This window comes from Aspergillus fischeri, genomic scaffold (assembly GCF_000149645.3).
Source record: "Aspergillus fischeri NRRL 181 1099437636245 genomic scaffold, whole genome shotgun sequence".
Lineage (NCBI taxonomy): Eukaryota > Fungi > Ascomycota > Eurotiomycetes > Eurotiales > Aspergillaceae > Aspergillus > Aspergillus fischeri.
Window position 1 is genome coordinate 832,720 of NW_001509773.1, and position 17,868 is coordinate 850,587.

Here is a 17,868-nt window from a genome sequence, read left to right on the forward strand (position 1 = left end):
TGAAGCTATTTTATCAGTGAGGATTAGATACTTCTGCCATATCTGCGGTGTTGAGTGATTCTCGCCACTGCTATTTTTTTTTCCCTCCCTTTTCTTTTTTCTTTTCCTCTCGTAGACAAAGTCCGGGGCTTCTTCTAGTGTTGTTCCGGAGCTCACACCAGAAGATCTTCTTGACGCGCAACGACCTCATTGCAAACCATTCTCCCCACACTTAATGCGGAGGTTTTCATGATCAAATCGAGAGATCTGGTGGAATATTATTGACTCGGCTGGCTACTCTCGCTTCTTTTCGCTTATCTGGACCAGTAGTAGTACTTGGTAAGTAACCCAGACGGGACCTCTCTGTTCCTTTTCCGGGCGCAATCTGCTAGCTTGCGATATGTCTTTTATTTCTGAAGCTTCATGAGCTATTGAACTTTGTACTCGTTATGTCAAGAAGCGACATTTGCTTGTTGAAACTCGTTGCGATGTTGCTTGTTTTGCGGCCGCTTTACGCTTTGTCCGAGCGGAGAAAGATCATGACAGCCTCGCCCGGCAACATTCCAAACCCATGCCTTGTCACCCTCGAGGTCCCGTACTCGGCGAGTCTCGAGTACTGCACAAGTGTCCAGATCTATTGTGGGAAATATTTCTGTTATTCAGCCACAAATGCTTCTTTTGCATTGCGCGAGCGGGCCTCTTGAGATAACAGCCCATGGCAATCAGAGAATGCGCCAACAAGATTGACCAGCCAAAACCCTCATTTTTTGTTCCAATCATCCCCGTTCAGAAGAGCACTACTGTGATTTCTAAACGCTCAATCCTTTGTATTCTAGCCTATTTGCGTGTTCTCGATACTAACGTCGCATTGGCCGAAAGACCGCAGGAATAGATGCAAGCCGGCACCAAACATTCAGGCCACTGTACGAAGTCACAGAACCGCGGATAGGCGTGTCTGCTAAGCTGCGACGTCGTACATCACCCGTTGCATCGAGTTCGCCCGCTTTTGCCTTCCGAAAGCTCCGTTCCGCGCAGAACCCTATTCTCGCCAGCACCCATGGCGGAAACAGCAGAATCGGCGAACGGGCCTGGGGAATCGCCCAAACAAGCAGCTTCATCGACCGAACAGCCCGCTGCCGAGACGGTTCCGGATCAGACACCCAGGCCTCCTGCAGAAAATGCCCCTGAGACCACACCTCAGCCAATGCCCGAACAAACTCCTCAAGCGGCGGCCGAACAGCCTACGGAGACCAGCAGCTCTGCTCCGGTACAAGCACTACCAGCCTTCGACACGTCGCTTCCTCCAATTGACAAGTCCATGCCGGCCGTCGACACGACTCTGCCCCCAATGGATACGTCTTTACCTAGCCTGGATTCTACACTGCCACCACTGGACTCGAACGTGCCATCTTTGCCTCCAATCGATACATCTCTTCCACCACTTGACACGACTTTGCCTGCTGCAGAGGCCAATTTCTTGCTTTCAGGTACACGAGCATCCAACCCAGAACCTGCTGCTTCAGAGTCGACTGGCATGGTATCCGGGGCATCTGAGCATCTCACATCCCACCAGTCAGGCTACGCTTCCGCTGAAACGGCACCCTATCAATATTCGAATGGGACGTATCAATCGCAACCCGCTCAACAGCCGCATCAGGCGTCGCCACCGCAACAACAACAAGATTTGCACTATCAGCAGCAGCATCAGTCGTCGCAACAGTATGCGCAGCCGCAGCCGCAGCATTCTCAGCCAACACATCAGCAATACCAGCAACAGAATCATGATGTGTACCAGAATCATCAACCCGCATCATCGCAGATGAACGCTCCGCCACAGCCATCCCATATTCCTCAGGCTCCCATTGGGTCACCCATGCCCTCGAACATGCCCCCAATGGCTTCTGTAGGCCAATATATGACAGGATATCCCTCCAATGTATCACAAATGGGTATGAATTCGAACGCGCAGATGCGCTACCAGCTCCCTGGCGACTCGAACAAAATGCTCTCTGGCGGAAGGCATAAGAAGGAAGTTAAGCGGAGAACGAAGACCGGATGTCTAACGTGCCGAAAGCGCAGAATCAAGGTATGTAATTCGTGAAGTATGAGAAATCTCAATGGCATGGACCTCCAGCCCTTGTTGTTTTGGGTACATTCCGAAGCGAGGGCGATCATCGTGTGCGGGGATCGCGGGCGGGCAAGCAAAGTTATCGCTTCGCTTGTGCTGCCCACCTGCAAAGAACCCCGCTCTCCCTATCGCCCACTGTTTTTCTTCCGCCTCAACAGCCACTTTTTTTTTTTTTTTTCGTGTTTTCAATCGATTCCTTGGTTATTTGATATTGGTTAGAAGTGGCTGACGGAGCATTGGTGTTACTCTTTAGTGTGACGAAGGACACCCTGTTTGCAGAAATTGCGTCAAGAGCAAGCGTGAATGTTTAGGTTACGACCCTGTCTTTAGACCGCAGGCGTCGACACCCTCTGCAATTCAACCTGCTCCCAATCCTGCTCCTTCACTCGTCGTCAATCCACAGGATCCAACGCCTTCCTATCCCTCGGCGCCCCCTGGTTACGTGCCTGCGGCATCCCAGCCTTTCGCTCCCTCTCTTCATTCAGAATCGCCATCTACATCCACCGACCAACAATACGACTACGGCGCTTCTTCCGCTGACCCTTCGTTGGGGGGAAACAACTCTACTAATATGGCCAGCACCCAGAATGTCACCCAGGGAGGACTGCAGCCGACCCTCAATGCGACAAATGCCGCTGTCACTCCGTCGGAAACTTCCAGCTACAAAGGTACGTCCTTCTCGTGCGGTATTCATCCCTTGATATTACATTCTAGTACATACTCACCCAGAAGCAGTGAAACGAGTTCAGATTAGCGATCTACTGGCGCTGAGAGGCATTCCTCCTCCGCCCCCTCATCCTATCACATCTCTCCCCCCGAACCGTCTCGAAGAAATTAAGGCCGTGTTCCTCGCTACATACGCTCCCGCCATTGATAGATTTTTTGAGACTCGCTGGTTTTCGGAGAAAGCTCTCGGCCACTTGTTGGCGAATGCGCAGCTGATGGCCGAGTACTCTGCTCTTATTGATGCATTTAACGATCGGAACCTCAGCGATCCCAACGTCGTTGCACAGCTGGAGAGCTTTGAGGCATCCGTCGTTTGGAGTACCATGACATTGTGCCGTCATGTGATGAATGTGTCGAACGGCAGCCATGGAAAGGATTTCGAGCTGTTGGCTACCGCGTCCAGGCTGGATGTGATTGAAGCTCTGATAACTGGCGAGCATATGGAGAGAAACCCACTGGCCCAATGGCCAGTTCCAGAACCGGCAGCTGATCCACCCACTCTTCCTGATCAACTGATGCGAAGAGCATTGGACTTTTGGAGTTCGATCGGTCACTTCTTGACTCTCCACGACAACGAAGCTAGCTCTGCAAAAGAAATTGATGATACTCTGGCTCGTTGCAGAACGCTATTGGACACCTATGAGAATCGCGATGTGATTTATTCCATTGCTATTGCCCGCCACATTGGACAGCGCTGGGCAGACTTCCCGCACAGCCTCCCTCAGCATGTCACCACCAACGAAAAGGATGCGGGAGCCAAGCTATATGTAGCGCAGAAATTCCTTGAGCAAGAAGCCAGCGGCAAGGGCACCACCCAGGTCGTTAAGCGCATTTGCGGCATGGTTGTGCGGTCCTGGTACGTTTCCCGGGAGTAGTTTTCGACTCTGCATTAACTTTGCTGGCATTGCGGCATTGGTGACATCTCCTTACGGTTGGTGATATCCGGCCATTGACTTCTTTTTCTTTTCTTTCTTCATTCCCTACATGTACGGGTTCACATTCCTCTTCGGTTTTTCACGCACCTTGTCCAATCGGCTCAGCGAAAGCTTTCATGGCATTGGAGTTTTTCTCGGTTCTCAATTCTCTCAGAAGCTAGGGAATGGCAGCATCACGGCGTTCTGGCTGCTTATCATTTCGAATCAAGACTTGGTTGAGGGTTTGGCTCTAGCATGCTTCGCTTCGAGGTGTCCTACATATGGACGACTAGAACCTCGAGGGATACACGTCCGTTGATCGAAGAATTACAGCGATCGATTTGATGTGTGCATTTTTAACACACAGTGACAAGTGTATCCAATGATCTACTCTATCATCAAAAATCATGTACATATCAATAATGAGAAATAAGTACATTTAGCCAAATTATGGTTGGCATAGTGCAAAATGCTCGTGATGTTCTCATTCAAAGGTCGGCTTGCTCAGGGACAGGACTCTTCAGCTTCCCTGTTTCGATTGCAAGCCGTACATTTTCGATAGCCCACTCTTCCATAGCCGTCTGAGTCTATCAGAAATCAATCGGATTAGTATATGTCTGCCATGTTGACTTCGCTGCTGTAGACTGAGTCTCACCTCAACGGTCCATGTGCCCATGTGCGGAATGAGAAGAACATTGGGGTTCCGGATAAGGCCCGGGTGAACCTTGGGCTCCTCCTCGAAGACATCCAAGCCGGCAGAGTAGACCTTGCCGCTATCGAGGGCCTGGACGAGGGCCTCTTCGTCCATGACTGCGCCTCGCGCCGTGTTGACAATGACGACGCCATCCTTCATCTTCTCGAACTCGGCTTTGCTGATGATGTGGCGTGTGTGTTTCTTCTCTAATGGTTAGAATCACGTCTACATAACCGCAGAAGCTCCAGCCAAAGCAGAATAGATAGCTTACATTCAGGGGCAAGTTCAGACTGATCACGTCGCTCTTGGCCAGCAGCTCATCGAACGTCACATACTCCGCTCCGGCGGCCAGCTCCTCGCTCAACCGGCGGCGATTGTGGTAGACGACCCGCATGCCGAACGCCTCGGCCTTCTTCTTGAGGTTGCGCCCAATTCCCCCCATGCCCAGGATCCCGAGGACCTTGCCCTCGGGGTCGTGGCCGAGTGCGGGGAGGGGTTGGCCGCGCCATTTCCCTTCGCGGAGGGCCTGCATGCCTGCGTTGAAGTTGCGCAGCGCACCGATGATCAGGAACATGTTCACGTCGGCTGTTGCGTCGTCCACGGCTGTGGGGACGTTGGAGACGCGCAGGGGGGGATTGCGAGCGCTGCAGGCGTGGACGTCGACTTGGTCGTATCCGGCGCCTGGAGGGGGTCAGATCACTGGGATACGATTGTAGAGAAGTGCGAGGCGAGCTTACCGCAGTGCGCTAGGAAGCTGACTGAGCTGGGAAGTGCGTTGACGACTTCCTCATCGATGAAACCGGTGATGGTGACGGAGTCGAAGGTTCTGTATGCGGCGACGACGCCGTCCAGCTTGCCGGAGCGGCATTCCTGCAGGAACTCTGCGCGGTTTGTGGCGGTGGGAGTGATCAGTTGTGCGATCTCGGATAGCGATTGCCATGTCTTGTGTGCACTGGATGGGAGGAGAGACTGGGTCAGAAGAGTGATCGATAGAGACAGGGAGAGAGGCTAGTGCGTACTGGACGATGGATCCAAGTAGGAGGACCTTGGGTTTGGTACCGGTGGAACCCATTGTGAGGTTTCTGTGTGACTTCAAGTTAATCTAGGGATCTTTTCAAAGAAGAATTGAAGATAGATAAGGACGAGTTTGACTCACTTATTAGCGAAAAGCGTCGCACCTGGAATTATGCCGAGCGAGACTGTCGGCGGACAAGCTAGGTCCGAGAGTATATCAGCCTGCCAGCTGCGTCGATATCTACGAGCACAATTGACAGCAACAGAGAAGAGTCTGAGAGAAGAATATCACAATCGTCAGAGGCCGTCAGAGATGAGAAGGAATAAAGAAAAAGACCAAGGAGGAGAGAGTATGTTGCCTACATTCGGCCGTGAAGGATTGCAGTGCCCCACCTGTTATCGTCGCAGCGCCTTCTCAGTATTTCTCCCCCGCACTATCTATCTACGTACGGAGCCACCAGTCCCAACTGACCAGTCAAGATCTTCAACGACTGACAACGATACAGAAACTGTCTAGATGAGGCGATATTACCGATGTCGGTGGGATCCGTTCGGTATGTTCTGGACTTTCCCGAGTGAGGAAAGTCACCACAGGCTTGCCTGCGATATGTGAACGCGGCGTGGGGGTTATGCGGGGAGATCAGTACGAGCATCGGAATTAATTGCGAGGCAGGACATCAATCGGGACATGGGATGGCCTCGGACCGGTGAGACCAGCTGCTATTTGGCAGTCAATACTTTTCCCGGGAACGTTAATGCTCTGCCTGTCGCATTATCACAAACCTGGTACGGGGATAGAGGTTACCACTATCTTCCCCATTGTTTGCTCAGGGTTTGGGGTAGAGAGTGACGGTCATATGATATATATTCATGATATCAGCTGCTTGGCTTGGATAACATCTAACTGAAGCTCTCCCGACCTATCCTTCCACAAGCACTCGGGTCCAATCGAACTTCCGCCATCGCTTCTTAAACCCTTCCACCCTGCGATCGCCTCCTCGGTTCCAGCGGCCTTGTCGTTTAATAACCTCTGGGCCTAGATCGAGCATGCCTCCAATAACCTCGCGGGCAAACAGATCGCCGCGTGGCCAGCGGTGCTCATCCTCCACCACGTGGCCCAGTCCTCCGTCCAACTCAAACCAAACATGGAAGTAGGGCATCTCTTTGACCAGAGTGCGACGGAACGCATTCCGACCCAATCCCTGCTTCGCCTTCGCAAGGGTGTCGATCAGCTTTCGGTGCTGCGTCCATTCGGAGTCTGCTGCGAGGATCGCTTCCCTGAAGAAAGCGGGCGAGGTTTCTCCGAGACTGTATGGCAGTGGAACGGCTTCCATCGCTGCATGTCTTTTCCGATGTGGCTGAGCTGCGTTCTCGTAGAAAATGACATCGCGGCCTTGATCGTGGTACATGCGAGTTAGACTCTTCATAAAATTCCGGATCTCTTCCCACTCATCGTCATCACATTCCATCAGGTTGGTGCGATGCTGGATAGGAACTATGGTAGCGCATCCCTCGCTGAGCTCGGGTTCGGTGGGAAGAGTGAGATAGCTTCGGGTCGCCAAGGATATCACAGGAGCGATTGGGGGCGTGTTGGTATCTTCATGATGACAGAGCGGGCAGTTATCCAAGATCCGATTCATCTTTTGGAATTCGCTGATGGTAGCATTCTTGAGGTCGATGTCAGACCGATGCACCCTTTTGGCGAGTTTGGCGGCATTATCATCCAAGTATTCCAAATCATTCTAAATCAGTCAAATAAATCAGTAACAATTCATAGATGAACGAATTAGGTGATAAACTGACCTCGAATTTCGAGTCTCTGGCGATTCTCTCCGCCAGCCGTCTCCCATCTCCACCAAATTGATCCCGCGTCCGCCGCTCTTCTCGGACCATGTCTTCAATAGTCATATCCTCATTTTCCTCTAGCTGTCCTCGTTCCCGGCCTCTCCTAGTTTCGACGGGTTTGGCTTCATTTCTTTGTCCTGCAAGCATTCGGTTCTCCATAACTCCAAGCACTACAACATCGGACTCCTTGCGATTGGCCATCGCGGCGGCGGCCGCATTGTAGCGCTCCTCAAGCTCTGCTGCTTCAGCCGCTCCCTTAAGTTTTGCCTTCATCATCTGCGCTTTGAGTCGGTTGAGAGCTGTCAAATCAAGGTGCTGGGTAGCGCCGGAAGGAGGAACCGTGTCGATCTTCTGACCTTGACCACGAGCTGCAAGCTCCTGTTCAGGATCTCGATGGTGTTCAAGAGGCTCCCTATGAACCCCTTGTTCAAGCTTCCTCTCCTGGAAGAGGTCTCCTGTTGGCTTTTCTTTGCCCACGTAACCCTCGCCATATCGTGCGCGACGGTCCAACTCGGCCTCTTCCTCACGCGCATCATCAAACGAGCGCAGATCCCCAAAGCGCTCGATTGCAACTTCCTCCACAGGTTTTCCACTCTCCTCTGCCTCCCGGTATACGCCTCGGAGCTTTGTCATTCTCCACTGCGAGCCAGCATCGCCGAAAGTGTAATCCACCTCATGCTGTGCTGGCTTTTCCTCTAATTCAGCCAGTCCTTTCTCATCTTTCAGATCACGGAGATGCTGGTTCAGCTCTCGGTCGTGTATCTTCAGCTCAAAGTCCGCTTGGAGCATCTTGGCTTTCGGTTCTTCCTCCAACCGTGTAGTGTCACGCCGGTGAACATAATCAACGTCGAGGGCGGATGGCGCTTCCATCCAGGCATCCCGCCTCAACTGCTTCGGCTCCTCCTGAACTATCTCCTTCACCGGAGCTGTGGATTCCGATTCATTGTCTTTACTCTCCCTCCTATGTCGCCGCTTGTGGGAATGATCCCGATCATCGCCGTGGTCGGTGGAATGGCGAGATCGCTTGTGTCGATGACCGTTTTCCTCATGGTCACGAGACTCACGAGGGCGATCCGGCTCTCGTTCTCTCGACCTCGACGAATGGCGCCGATGATGGTGATGATGACGATGATGCCTTGACCGTTCTTTGCTGCGATCTCGGTCCCGATCTCTGTGTCGATGTTTCTCTCTGTCGCTTCGTTCGCGTCGCCGCTCTTGATCTTCCGCCAGAGATTTCTCAAAATCGTTTAGAGTCATGTTGATTTCTGTCAAGACGATTGCATAGAGCTTTCGTGTGGAAAGGGAGCGGCCGCAGCGCGGAAAATACTAGGATGACGTCTGGGCGGTCCAGACTACGGGCTCCACCTGCAAGCAGATCTCCTCGAATCCCCGCGACAAAAGAATTTCTGCTTCGAACCACATTATTCACTTACAAGTTCACGTCTCCATCAAGCTAGATATTTTTTCTTAATTCGAAGAGAAATATTCTTTATTATTGAAATCTTAAGACTGTACTCAGGACTCAATATATTTATCCATCCCTCATCATGGCGACGACTCCCGTGTCGGTGGTCTGCGTCGGCATGGCAGGTAAATCATTCAACAGGGCGTTCTAGCTTGAAGGTTGCTAGGAATGAGCATAATTGCTGATGCCACTTTACTTTAGGCTCCGGGAAGACGACCTTCATGCAGAGAATAAACTCGTACCTCCATTCGAAGAAGAAAATCCCCTACGTGCTCAACCTCGATCCCGCTGTATACTCGGTCCCCTTTGAGAGCAATATCGACATCCGTGACTCGATCAACTACAAAGAAGTTATGAAGCAGTACAATCTCGGACCCAACGGCGGTATCTTGACATCATTGAATCTGTTCGCGACAAAGGTTGATCAGATTATATCATTACTGGAAAAGCGTACCGCACCCAATCCCGAAAACCCATCAGCCAAGCCCATCGAGCACATTTTGGTCGACACGCCCGGACAAATCGAAGTCTTCGTTTGGAGTGCATCTGGGAGCATCTTACTTGAGACGCTAGCCTCCTCGTTTCCTACTGTCATCGCTTATGTTATTGATACCCCGCGTACGACTTCCACGAGTACCTTTATGAGCAACATGCTTTACGCTTGCAGTATCCTGTACAAAACAAAACTGCCAATGATCCTTGTGTTCAACAAGACAGATGTTCAGGATGCGGAGTTCGCGAAAGAATGGATGACCGACTTCGATGCATTCCAACAAGCATTGCGAGAGGAGGAGGAGTCTGGTGCTTTTGGAGGGGAGGGCAGCGCCGCGGGCTTCGGGGCAGGCAGCGGATACATGGGCTCGCTTCTCAATAGTATGAGTCTAATGCTGGAAGAGTTCTATCGCCACCTGAGTGTCGTGGGTGTAAGCTCAATGACAGGCGACGGCATTGACGAATTCTTCCAAGCAGTGGAAGAGAAGCGCCAGGAGTTTGAACGGGACTACAAGCCAGAACTGGAACGCAAGAAGAAGGAGCGCGAGGAAACCCAGGCAACTCAGCGCGAGTTGGAGCTGGGCAAGCTGATGAAGGATATGAGTGTGTCCGGATCTTCGCGGAAGCCACGTCCCGCGAACCAAGCGGAGACCGTCAGCGAAGCAGAGGAGGAGGAAGAAGCAGCCGCTGCTGCTGCAAGCAAGGGGGATCTGGAGTTTTCGGAGAACGATGATGATACCGACGATGACGAGGAAGGTGTTCCTCCAGCTGGTGACGAGGCGGGGCTGTCCCAGCGATACAAAGAAGCTCTTTCAGAGTCTCAAGGCGGTCCGAACGACGAAGATTTGAGTTTTGCACGGTACCTACGCTCTAGTAATATCAACCGATAGATTTCTTGCTCAAAAATTTATGATTAATGTCTTTTATCTCTCTTTCGAACTTCCCTGCTGACCTCATCCTCCTCGGGTTTGGTACGGCGTTATCGTAGTTATCATTCTTATCCAGCGGTATCGGCTTCCGCAGGCACGAAGGAACAATAAGATTGCATAACATATGGATCTACTACTTTATAACTTTACGGATATTCAGAATATTGGATCCAGATAGAAAAAGAAAACAGGATAATGTCTCCAATGCAAACAAGACAAAAGGCGTGCACTCCAAGCATGCCAATGATGCCATGTGGATGATGTCACACGGCTTCCATGCAGTATCAAACTGACGTATCACCGAATTGCTTCAGATCGCTTTCTCCAGGTACTTATACTGCACCTGGGAGCAATATTCCTATGCTAAGTCCTTGTATCTGTCTAAGATTGACTCTTTTGTTGAATCTTTTGTTGAAATTTGAATACTGAACCCTCAGGGACCACAACGACATAACAGGGTCTGTGCACCAAACATATAGCTCATTTCGACATATCATGGACGTATGTGTTAAGGGATGCGCGATACTGCTAAAGTCAATTCTGGTGGCTGATATCTTGTCCTGTACTCCAGGTATTCTACTCTTACACATACTCAACCGCGGGGTGGCTCTCGCTACAAGCCATACCCTTGATTGGGATGCCACAGATGATCGCAAGAATCATGCTGGAAGAAGCTAGGCAGCCTTCGCGTAAGCACTATCGTCAGAAAAAGATAATCAGCAGGAACTGGTGTTAACCGTCGCAGCAATTGAGGTCTACTTCGCTCGTTGCCTTGGCTTCAGTCTGCTCACGATCGCCGCCTTGACCATCATGCTGACTGGTTCCATACCTCTCAGCTCAGCGGTTTCAGAAGCAGTCTCAACCGAGGACTCCGACCCTAAGGCTCCGTATGCCGTTCCTACGTTGGTAGTGACATCCGTCTACCACGCTATTTCGGCCTTTTATGCGTACACCTGGTATACCACCACCGACCAAGTGGTCTTCGCGGTGGCCATGGTGGGATACTTTGCCGTCGGGTCCCTTGGGTTGTGGTGTACGCTTTTTGCAAGCAGCCATGGGAAGATCAGTCGCAAGACGGGAGCTGACAAGAGGACTACGGGGTACCCGTTTGACAACAGAGTGGCGGAGAGGAAGCATGTAGAGAAGAGTGAATAAGGATCTGACATGGCACTGAGACGACGAGATATTTGTCGAATTTCGTGATATGGTCAGCCTCGGAGGATGGTTCCGACTGGGTATTGCTCATTGTACTTGACCAGGGCAATGGTGTCATCTCTCTGCGAGGTCTCTTCACACTAGTATCTTTGTCCTTGATTTTAGCCACATTCACCCTTGTACATTAAAATAGGTCTTGGCCGCAGGGTAGCTGGCGTTTTTGTTGCCAACGTTATTACCTAGTGTTTCTTGATCATTCACGGAAATAACAAATGCAAGGGTTCAACTGTAGTAGAGACCTTATCTTTGAGACATAATTCAAGTATACATGCATGTCGTCATCTTCACAAGCATATATGCATATTGCAACATATAAATGGGATAATAATAAAAAAGCCCCAACGGATTCCCGGTGGAACAGAACGTGCCAAGTCGGCATGCTGCACTGAGGACTCTTGGCCTTTCGCCCACAAGGCACAATCACCCCCCATGATCCCACTCTGCAATCGGACGTGGCCGACTGGACAGCGCCCTTATCGCGATCACGAGGTCAAATGCAACTTGAACTAAATCACCAGACATGCTAAGCTATTGGCCAAGCCGGAGAAGGCGCCTGCGAATCCTGCTTGCCCAGACAGGAACTCCCTCGGCGCTCAACGTCTCACAGGGTACGGAGTACTTACTCCATATCTCTGGGGTTCGGGCCCTGAATCTATCATCGGGACTCATTATCGTTGCATTGCTCTTAATCTATCTCACGGTTATGGTCCCTTAATGCCAAGGCCCAGCGCTCCTCGGACGCCCGCCGGCGAATAATGATACCGGGATCTCTAGGCTAGCCACAAAGGTCAAAGAGACTGCTTACGTCCACCAATTCTTATCACTAGCCGAGACCATGTGGAGAGGGGAAGTTGGCCGTCCCCTCGTTCAACAGTTACCCCGAGCCCTGGTTGGCGTGCTCGAGTCAGTGCAAGAGTCACCTCGAGCGGTTCGAGTGTGTTGCCCTGGAACCATGACTGCATCAGGAGATCAATAAGACCACATGTGCGCGCGTATGATATATGTGTACTGCCATCGTCCATATAGCGAGCCGGCGACATTTCCAGAGAAACAGTATCTACGCGTCGTACAGGGCTCAATACTAAGGTTATCTGCTACAAGCCAGCACCGCTGCCTGCTCGATTGGCGTCTACTGGGCCTCCAGTCTAATGCAAACGTTATTACGATCTGCAGGCCCATTCAGGCCCATTAAGCATGTCATCATGTGCTTTTCCCCCTCTTGCCAATCTCATGCGACTGGGTCCCGTCTAGGGGACCCTGGCTGGCCGCTATCAGACTGAGCCACCAAGTCAATATCCTTATCTCGAATGCGTGCAGAAATGCCAAGAAGAAATCGCGTGAGATTGCCAAGTACCCTGGTAGGGTCACATCCGTCTCTGCAGACGAATCGCTTGACCCTTCCTCCCCGAAGCTTTGCCCGTTGGACGGACCTCAGTCGGCACAATGGCGTGAGGCGTCGCTGAGGAAGCCAAGAAAAAGACATATTACCTTCCGTAAGCGAAATGCAGGCGCAAGAGCATTCATGGCCGCCATTTGCGCATCTAATGAGAGAATTCTCTTTGCACGAATCAGCGGCCTCAATCACTATTCCCCTTGGTTAACGTCTTCTTTCTGATGACCCATCGATTTCCTGTCCCGGACTCGGTCATGTCGAATTGATGAAGATCATATCCGTCATCTGCATAGTTCATCTCATCTCACGCTCTCCGCATGCACTATCTGGCTCTCCGACGGTGTGCGATGCAGAGTTGCAATGTTACCCTGTTAGTTCCCACTGCACTCTCCGGATCACTTTCCGGAATGTCTCCATCCTTGTCTCGTGGTGGTGACTGGGAGATGCAGAGGCATCAAAATGGCACAAGTGCTGAAGAACATGGACGGAACACGAAGAGAGAAAAAGTTATAAATACCTGCCTGTCCTCCAGAGATCTGTGTTCATCAGACCATTCAGTCCAACATCTCCCAGCCTGATCGAGTATCCAAAGTCTTCTCGGTGTCTTCGCCATGCTTTCTATCAAACGCACTTTGCTGCTCCTTGGAGCTGTCCTGCCAGCCGTGTTTGGCGCGCCTGTCCAGGAAACTCGCCGTGCTGCTCAGAAGATTCCTGGCAAGTACATCGTGACCTTCAAGCCGGGCACCGATGCAGCTACCATTGAGTCTCACACTCTTTGGGCCACTGATCTCCACAAACGCAACCTGGAGCGTCGTGATGCCACCAGCGGCGAACCTCCCATCGGTATCGAGAAGAACTACAAGATCAAGGATTTCGCCGCCTACGCCGGCTCCTTCGATGACACTACCATCGAGGAAATCCGCAAGAGCGCAGATGTCAGTACTCTTCAGAACCCCAGCGCTTAATAAGATCAGTGACTTACAAACGCACAGGTTGCCCATGTTGAGGAGGACCAAATCTGGTACATTGACGCCTTGACCACTCAAAAGGGCGCCCCATGGGGTCTGGGCAGCATTTCCCACAAGGGACAAGCAAGCACCGACTACATCTACGACACCAGCGCTGGCGCTGGCACCTACGCCTACGTTGTCGACACTGGCATCAATGTCAACCACGTCGAGTTCGAGGGCCGCGCATCGCTGGCATACAACGCCGCTGGTGGCAGCCATGTTGACAGCGTCGGCCACGGAACGCACGTTGCTGGTACCATTGGCGGCAAGACCTACGGAGTGGCCAAGAAGACCAACCTTCTGTCCGTCAAGGTCTTCCAGGGCGAGTCCTCTAGCACCTCCATCATTCTTGACGGTTTCAACTGGGCTGCCAACGACATTGTGAGCAAGGGTCGTACTAGGAAGGCTGCGATCAACATGAGTCTTGGTAAGATGGACCCGTCTTGCTCGTTCGACTGAATTGAAAGTAATGGCTGCTGATGGATAATGACAGGCGGTGGTTACTCTTATGCCTTCAACAACGCTGTTGAGAACGCTTTCGACGAAGGTGTCCTTTCTGTCGTCGCTGCTGGAAACGAGAACGTATGTATCCCCGTCTTAGAAAACTTACAAATGAACATTGCAAGTCTAGTCGGACTAACATGTTGCGCCAGACTGATGCCTCGAATACTAGCCCTGCTTCCGCTCCTAACGCTTTGACTGTTGCTGCGATCAACAGGAGCAACGCCCGCGCCTCCTTCTCCAACTATGGCTCCGTTGTCGACATCTTCGCTCCCGGTCAGGATATCCTTTCCGCCTGGATTGGCTCCAACACTGCCACCAACACCATCTCTGGTACTTCCATGGCCACCCCTCACATTGTTGGCCTGTCCGTTTACTTGATGGGTCTCGAGAGCCTCTCTGGCCCTGCTGCCGTGACCTCTCGCATCAAGCAGCTGGCCACCAATGGTGTTGTCACCAACGCTCAGGGCAGCCCCAACAAGCTTGCTTACAATGGCAATGCTTAAGCTTATGTCGAAGAGCCGATAGTTTACAGAAACTGCGCAGGGCGAGTCTTACCCGATGGATGGTTGGGAGGAGTAGGCGAGCACGGAGGATGTCCTTCGCAGGTTGATGAATCTATGAGTCCTACGTTATATAACAAAGCAATGGAATGATTTGCGTGATTTGATGCTTGACCCTGTAAGCAGACAATCTTTTATTCGGCTTGCATGCAGGTCGGAAGAAACATAATAATACGAGATGGAACGGATGGAAATCACACCTCAACTATGTCGGCTAAAGTAAGTGAACCATCACCCGCCTACAATGTCTTTCGCTCCAGCTGACGCTACGGCTCACATCCTCGTACATTAAGCCTCAAGGACACGACGCAAGATTGGCGATGACGAACAGTGCGACGTGCATGCCAAGGAAATGGGAAGAGCATATCCATCCGTGAGGAATGTTGATCGTGCTGAACCTTCCGACCTTCCAAATGAAGCATGCTAACGGCCCACACTCACACGACGAGAGCCGGGTATCCTTGCTCAGGGCCCAATGAACAGCTCGATATCAATAGGCGCAGGAATGCGCATTGAGGGAGCGCTTACCTCATGAGAAAGGTGTCGCATACCTCCCTAGAAGCCTGCTCTGAAGATAGCAACATCCTGCTCGTACATCGTATCCCTGGCTCCGGTGCTCTGATCTGAAGCCCTTCAAATGCGTCTAGCCCTCATGGATGTATCTCGTTCACGAGATCTTTTGCAAATTGGATATTCCTATGACTTGATCTCTTCCTGATGCAGACCACAATCGCAATCGCCGACGAGAAGCTGAGCCCGTTGAGCAGCCCGGACTCGCTACCGTTCCACCTTTCCCAATATGGGCTCAAAATGACCACCGATGAGCTTTATGTGCAATGGGCAGTAGGCAACCGTCGACATCCTCGGAATTGGGATGTCTCTCGGAAGGTCTATGATATCAGCCTTATCTTCTTCCTTGAATTTTTCACGTATGTGCCTGTTTGTCTGGGACAGTGTTATCTGTGCTAATTTGAAGAGCCTCTCAGAACAGCTGTGAGCACTTCTGGTGTATGTTTCCTTCATGTCGTATGAATTCATGTACCAGACCGTCGACTTATACCCATCGGCTACCTAGTCAACCGCCGCCGGAGCTGCAGTTGCTGAATATAGCTTGGAGAAGACAAAATCCATCTTCATATTCGTATCAGTGTTCGTGACCTGCCTCGCCTTCTCAGTCATTCCAAGCCATTTGTGAGAGTGGATGTGCTCGCGGGTGTCATTATTGACGCGCAATAGGTATCTTCTTGGGCAAGCACTCGGTGGTATCCTGTTCCCGCCCTACTCTGAAGCTTTCGGACGCAAGAAGCTCTACATCATCAGCACTGCGTTGTACAGCATCAGCTGCCTCGTCGTAGCCGCCGTTCCTTCACTTTCTGGTGCGATTGTGGGCCGTTTCGTCAGTGGGTTTTTATCGGCGATTCCCACTACTGTGGTAATAGGCAGTATAGAGGATATGTTCAACGCTCGCGACCGGGTTTGGATGGTATGTATCTGGGCCGTAACAAGCAACTTGGGTCTCATCGTGGGGCCAATTTTGAGCATCTACATAGTTGCAGACCTGGACTGGTAAGTGTTGCTTGACGATGGATGGCCGAGAGAGTGCTGCTAACGGACTGGCTTCAAAGGCGTTGGCTATTTTACATTGCGGCCATCGTAACAGGCCTCCTTACCTTCCTCCTTCTCACCATCCGAGAATCCCGCCCCTCGCTGTTGCTGGCAAGAGAAGTTGCACAGCTCCGCAAGGCGTCAAAGGTTGAGTCGCTGGAAGGAGTGAACCCAGATCATACACCGGATCTGCATAGCTTTGCACGGCTTGCACTATCTCGGCCTGTACTTCTTTTCTTCACCGAACCTATCGTGTTCATAGTGTCTTTGATAAGCGCAATCTCAATTGCACTGGTGTATCTTTTCACGGAAGCATTGCCTCCCATCTATGAATCCTTTGGTTTCAGCCCCCGACAAGCGAGTTTACCCTTCATCGCTATCGGTGTTGGGCTTAGTCTTGGCTTGCTGACTCGCTACTTTGACCTGTACATCATCGACCAGCACCGGCAGCAGGGCCGCGTCCTGCTCCCCGAGCACAAGCTGCTTGGTCTCTGGCTGGGTGCACCGATTCTCGCGGGCGGGCTATGGGTCTTCGCCTGGACCATTCCCCCGGGTGTGGAGGATTTACATTGGAGCGTCTCTGTGGTTGCGCTGTTGTTGGTCGGATACTCGCTGACCGAGTTAGACTATGTCCTTGGGGGGTATCTCACTGACAGCTATCTAAGCTACGCGTCGAGTGGGTTCTCAGCCCTCAGCTTCCTCCGATCGATCCTATCGGCTGTCTTTCCGTTAGTCTCGCCCCATCTGTTCTCGTCTCTAGGCGCAAATCTTGCTGTGACCGTGCTGGCGGCCATGGCAACTATCTTCTGCATTGTTCCGCCCCTGTTCACGCGATACGGCGAGAAGCTTCGGGCCCGGAGCGCGTTCGCCAAGCAGAGTTTAACCATGTATCGTCAGTATAGTGTTGACGAGAATGGATATTGACATATCGAGTCTTGAGGAGCATCGCTATTGGACGCCGTTCAGCAAAATCGAGCACCGGACCTCAAGGCGGCAGGAGGAGACTGGTATAGGTCAAACAAAGATTGATTGGGATTTTCTTATGACATGAGACAAATAACGTAGAATTGTTCTGTTGATATGAACTGTCAATTGTAGAGCTGACTAGTTTGCCGGTCGGTTTCCCTGTCACAATATCCGATAGTTGCTTTTTCTTTTTTGAGCTGTTTGATTTCACCGTGACAACAGATACGGTAGAGTTCCACAAATGGGGAGTGAAATCAAAGCCATTGCGCAGCTTCTGAGAGAGACCTGTATAAATGTAGATTCATCCTCTGGAGGATGTCTTGAGCAACTTTGCAACAATATAATTCTCCGTCATATTATCACTAGTAGCAGCTCTCCACATCCAACACGCCGCTTCAACTTCCCCACCAATTCCCCTTCCGCTCCTCC

At 51.5% G+C, this 17,868-nt stretch overlaps 7 protein-coding genes across 7 annotated transcripts, besides 2 other annotated features; 5 read left to right on the top strand and 2 right to left on the bottom strand.

Moving 5' to 3' along the window:
• Positions 1-1,036: 1,036 nt before the first annotated feature.
• Positions 1,037-3,708, top strand: NFIA_104380 (putative C6 finger domain protein; the record flags this gene model as incomplete). Its single annotated transcript, XM_001266846.1, has 3 exons — positions 1,037-2,065; positions 2,361-2,775; positions 2,822-3,708. 3 exons carry the CDS (start codon positions 1,037-1,039, stop codon positions 3,706-3,708), a joined length of 2,331 nt encoding a protein of 776 aa, XP_001266847.1.
• Positions 1,622-1,756: a microsatellite.
• A 527-nt stretch (positions 3,709-4,235) lies between the features above and the next one.
• On the bottom strand, positions 4,236-5,513 carry NFIA_104390 (D-mandelate dehydrogenase-like dehydrogenase; the record flags this gene model as incomplete). Its single annotated transcript, XM_001266847.1, has 5 exons — positions 4,236-4,334; positions 4,403-4,642; positions 4,713-5,122; positions 5,179-5,393; positions 5,461-5,513. 5 exons carry the CDS (start codon positions 5,511-5,513, stop codon positions 4,236-4,238), a joined length of 1,017 nt encoding a protein of 338 aa, XP_001266848.1.
• An 862-nt stretch (positions 5,514-6,375) lies between these two features.
• On the bottom strand, positions 6,376-8,557 carry NFIA_104400 (putative cell cycle control protein (Cwf19); the record flags this gene model as incomplete). Its single annotated transcript, XM_001266848.1, has 2 exons — positions 6,376-7,197; positions 7,259-8,557. The coding sequence occupies 2 exons, from the start codon at positions 8,555-8,557 to the stop codon at positions 6,376-6,378; spliced, it is 2,121 nt and encodes a 706-aa protein (XP_001266849.1).
• Positions 8,410-8,434: a microsatellite.
• A 290-nt stretch (positions 8,558-8,847) lies between the features above and the next one.
• On the top strand, positions 8,848-10,147 carry NFIA_104410 (putative ATP binding protein; the record flags this gene model as incomplete). Its single annotated transcript, XM_001266849.1, has 2 exons — positions 8,848-8,890; positions 8,967-10,147. 2 exons carry the CDS (start codon positions 8,848-8,850, stop codon positions 10,145-10,147), a joined length of 1,224 nt encoding a protein of 407 aa, XP_001266850.1.
• Positions 10,148-10,823: 676 nt separating this feature from the next.
• Positions 10,824-11,341, top strand: NFIA_104420 (uncharacterized protein; the record flags this gene model as incomplete). The annotated part of the gene is made up of 2 exons (XM_001266850.1): positions 10,824-10,875; positions 10,932-11,341. 2 exons carry the CDS (start codon positions 10,824-10,826, stop codon positions 11,339-11,341), a joined length of 462 nt encoding a protein of 153 aa, XP_001266851.1.
• A 2,064-nt stretch (positions 11,342-13,405) lies between these two features.
• On the top strand, positions 13,406-14,811 carry NFIA_104430 (S8 family peptidase; the record flags this gene model as incomplete). Its single annotated transcript, XM_001266851.1, has 4 exons — positions 13,406-13,729; positions 13,787-14,231; positions 14,298-14,386; positions 14,458-14,811. 4 exons carry the CDS (start codon positions 13,406-13,408, stop codon positions 14,809-14,811), a joined length of 1,212 nt encoding a protein of 403 aa, XP_001266852.1.
• Positions 14,812-15,585: 774 nt separating this feature from the next.
• On the top strand, positions 15,586-17,397 carry NFIA_104440 (putative MFS multidrug transporter; the record flags this gene model as incomplete). The annotated part of the gene is made up of 4 exons (XM_001266852.1): positions 15,586-15,797; positions 15,979-16,017; positions 16,105-16,434; positions 16,494-17,397. The coding sequence occupies 4 exons, from the start codon at positions 15,586-15,588 to the stop codon at positions 17,395-17,397; spliced, it is 1,485 nt and encodes a 494-aa protein (XP_001266853.1).
• Positions 17,398-17,868: the final 471 nt, after the last annotated feature.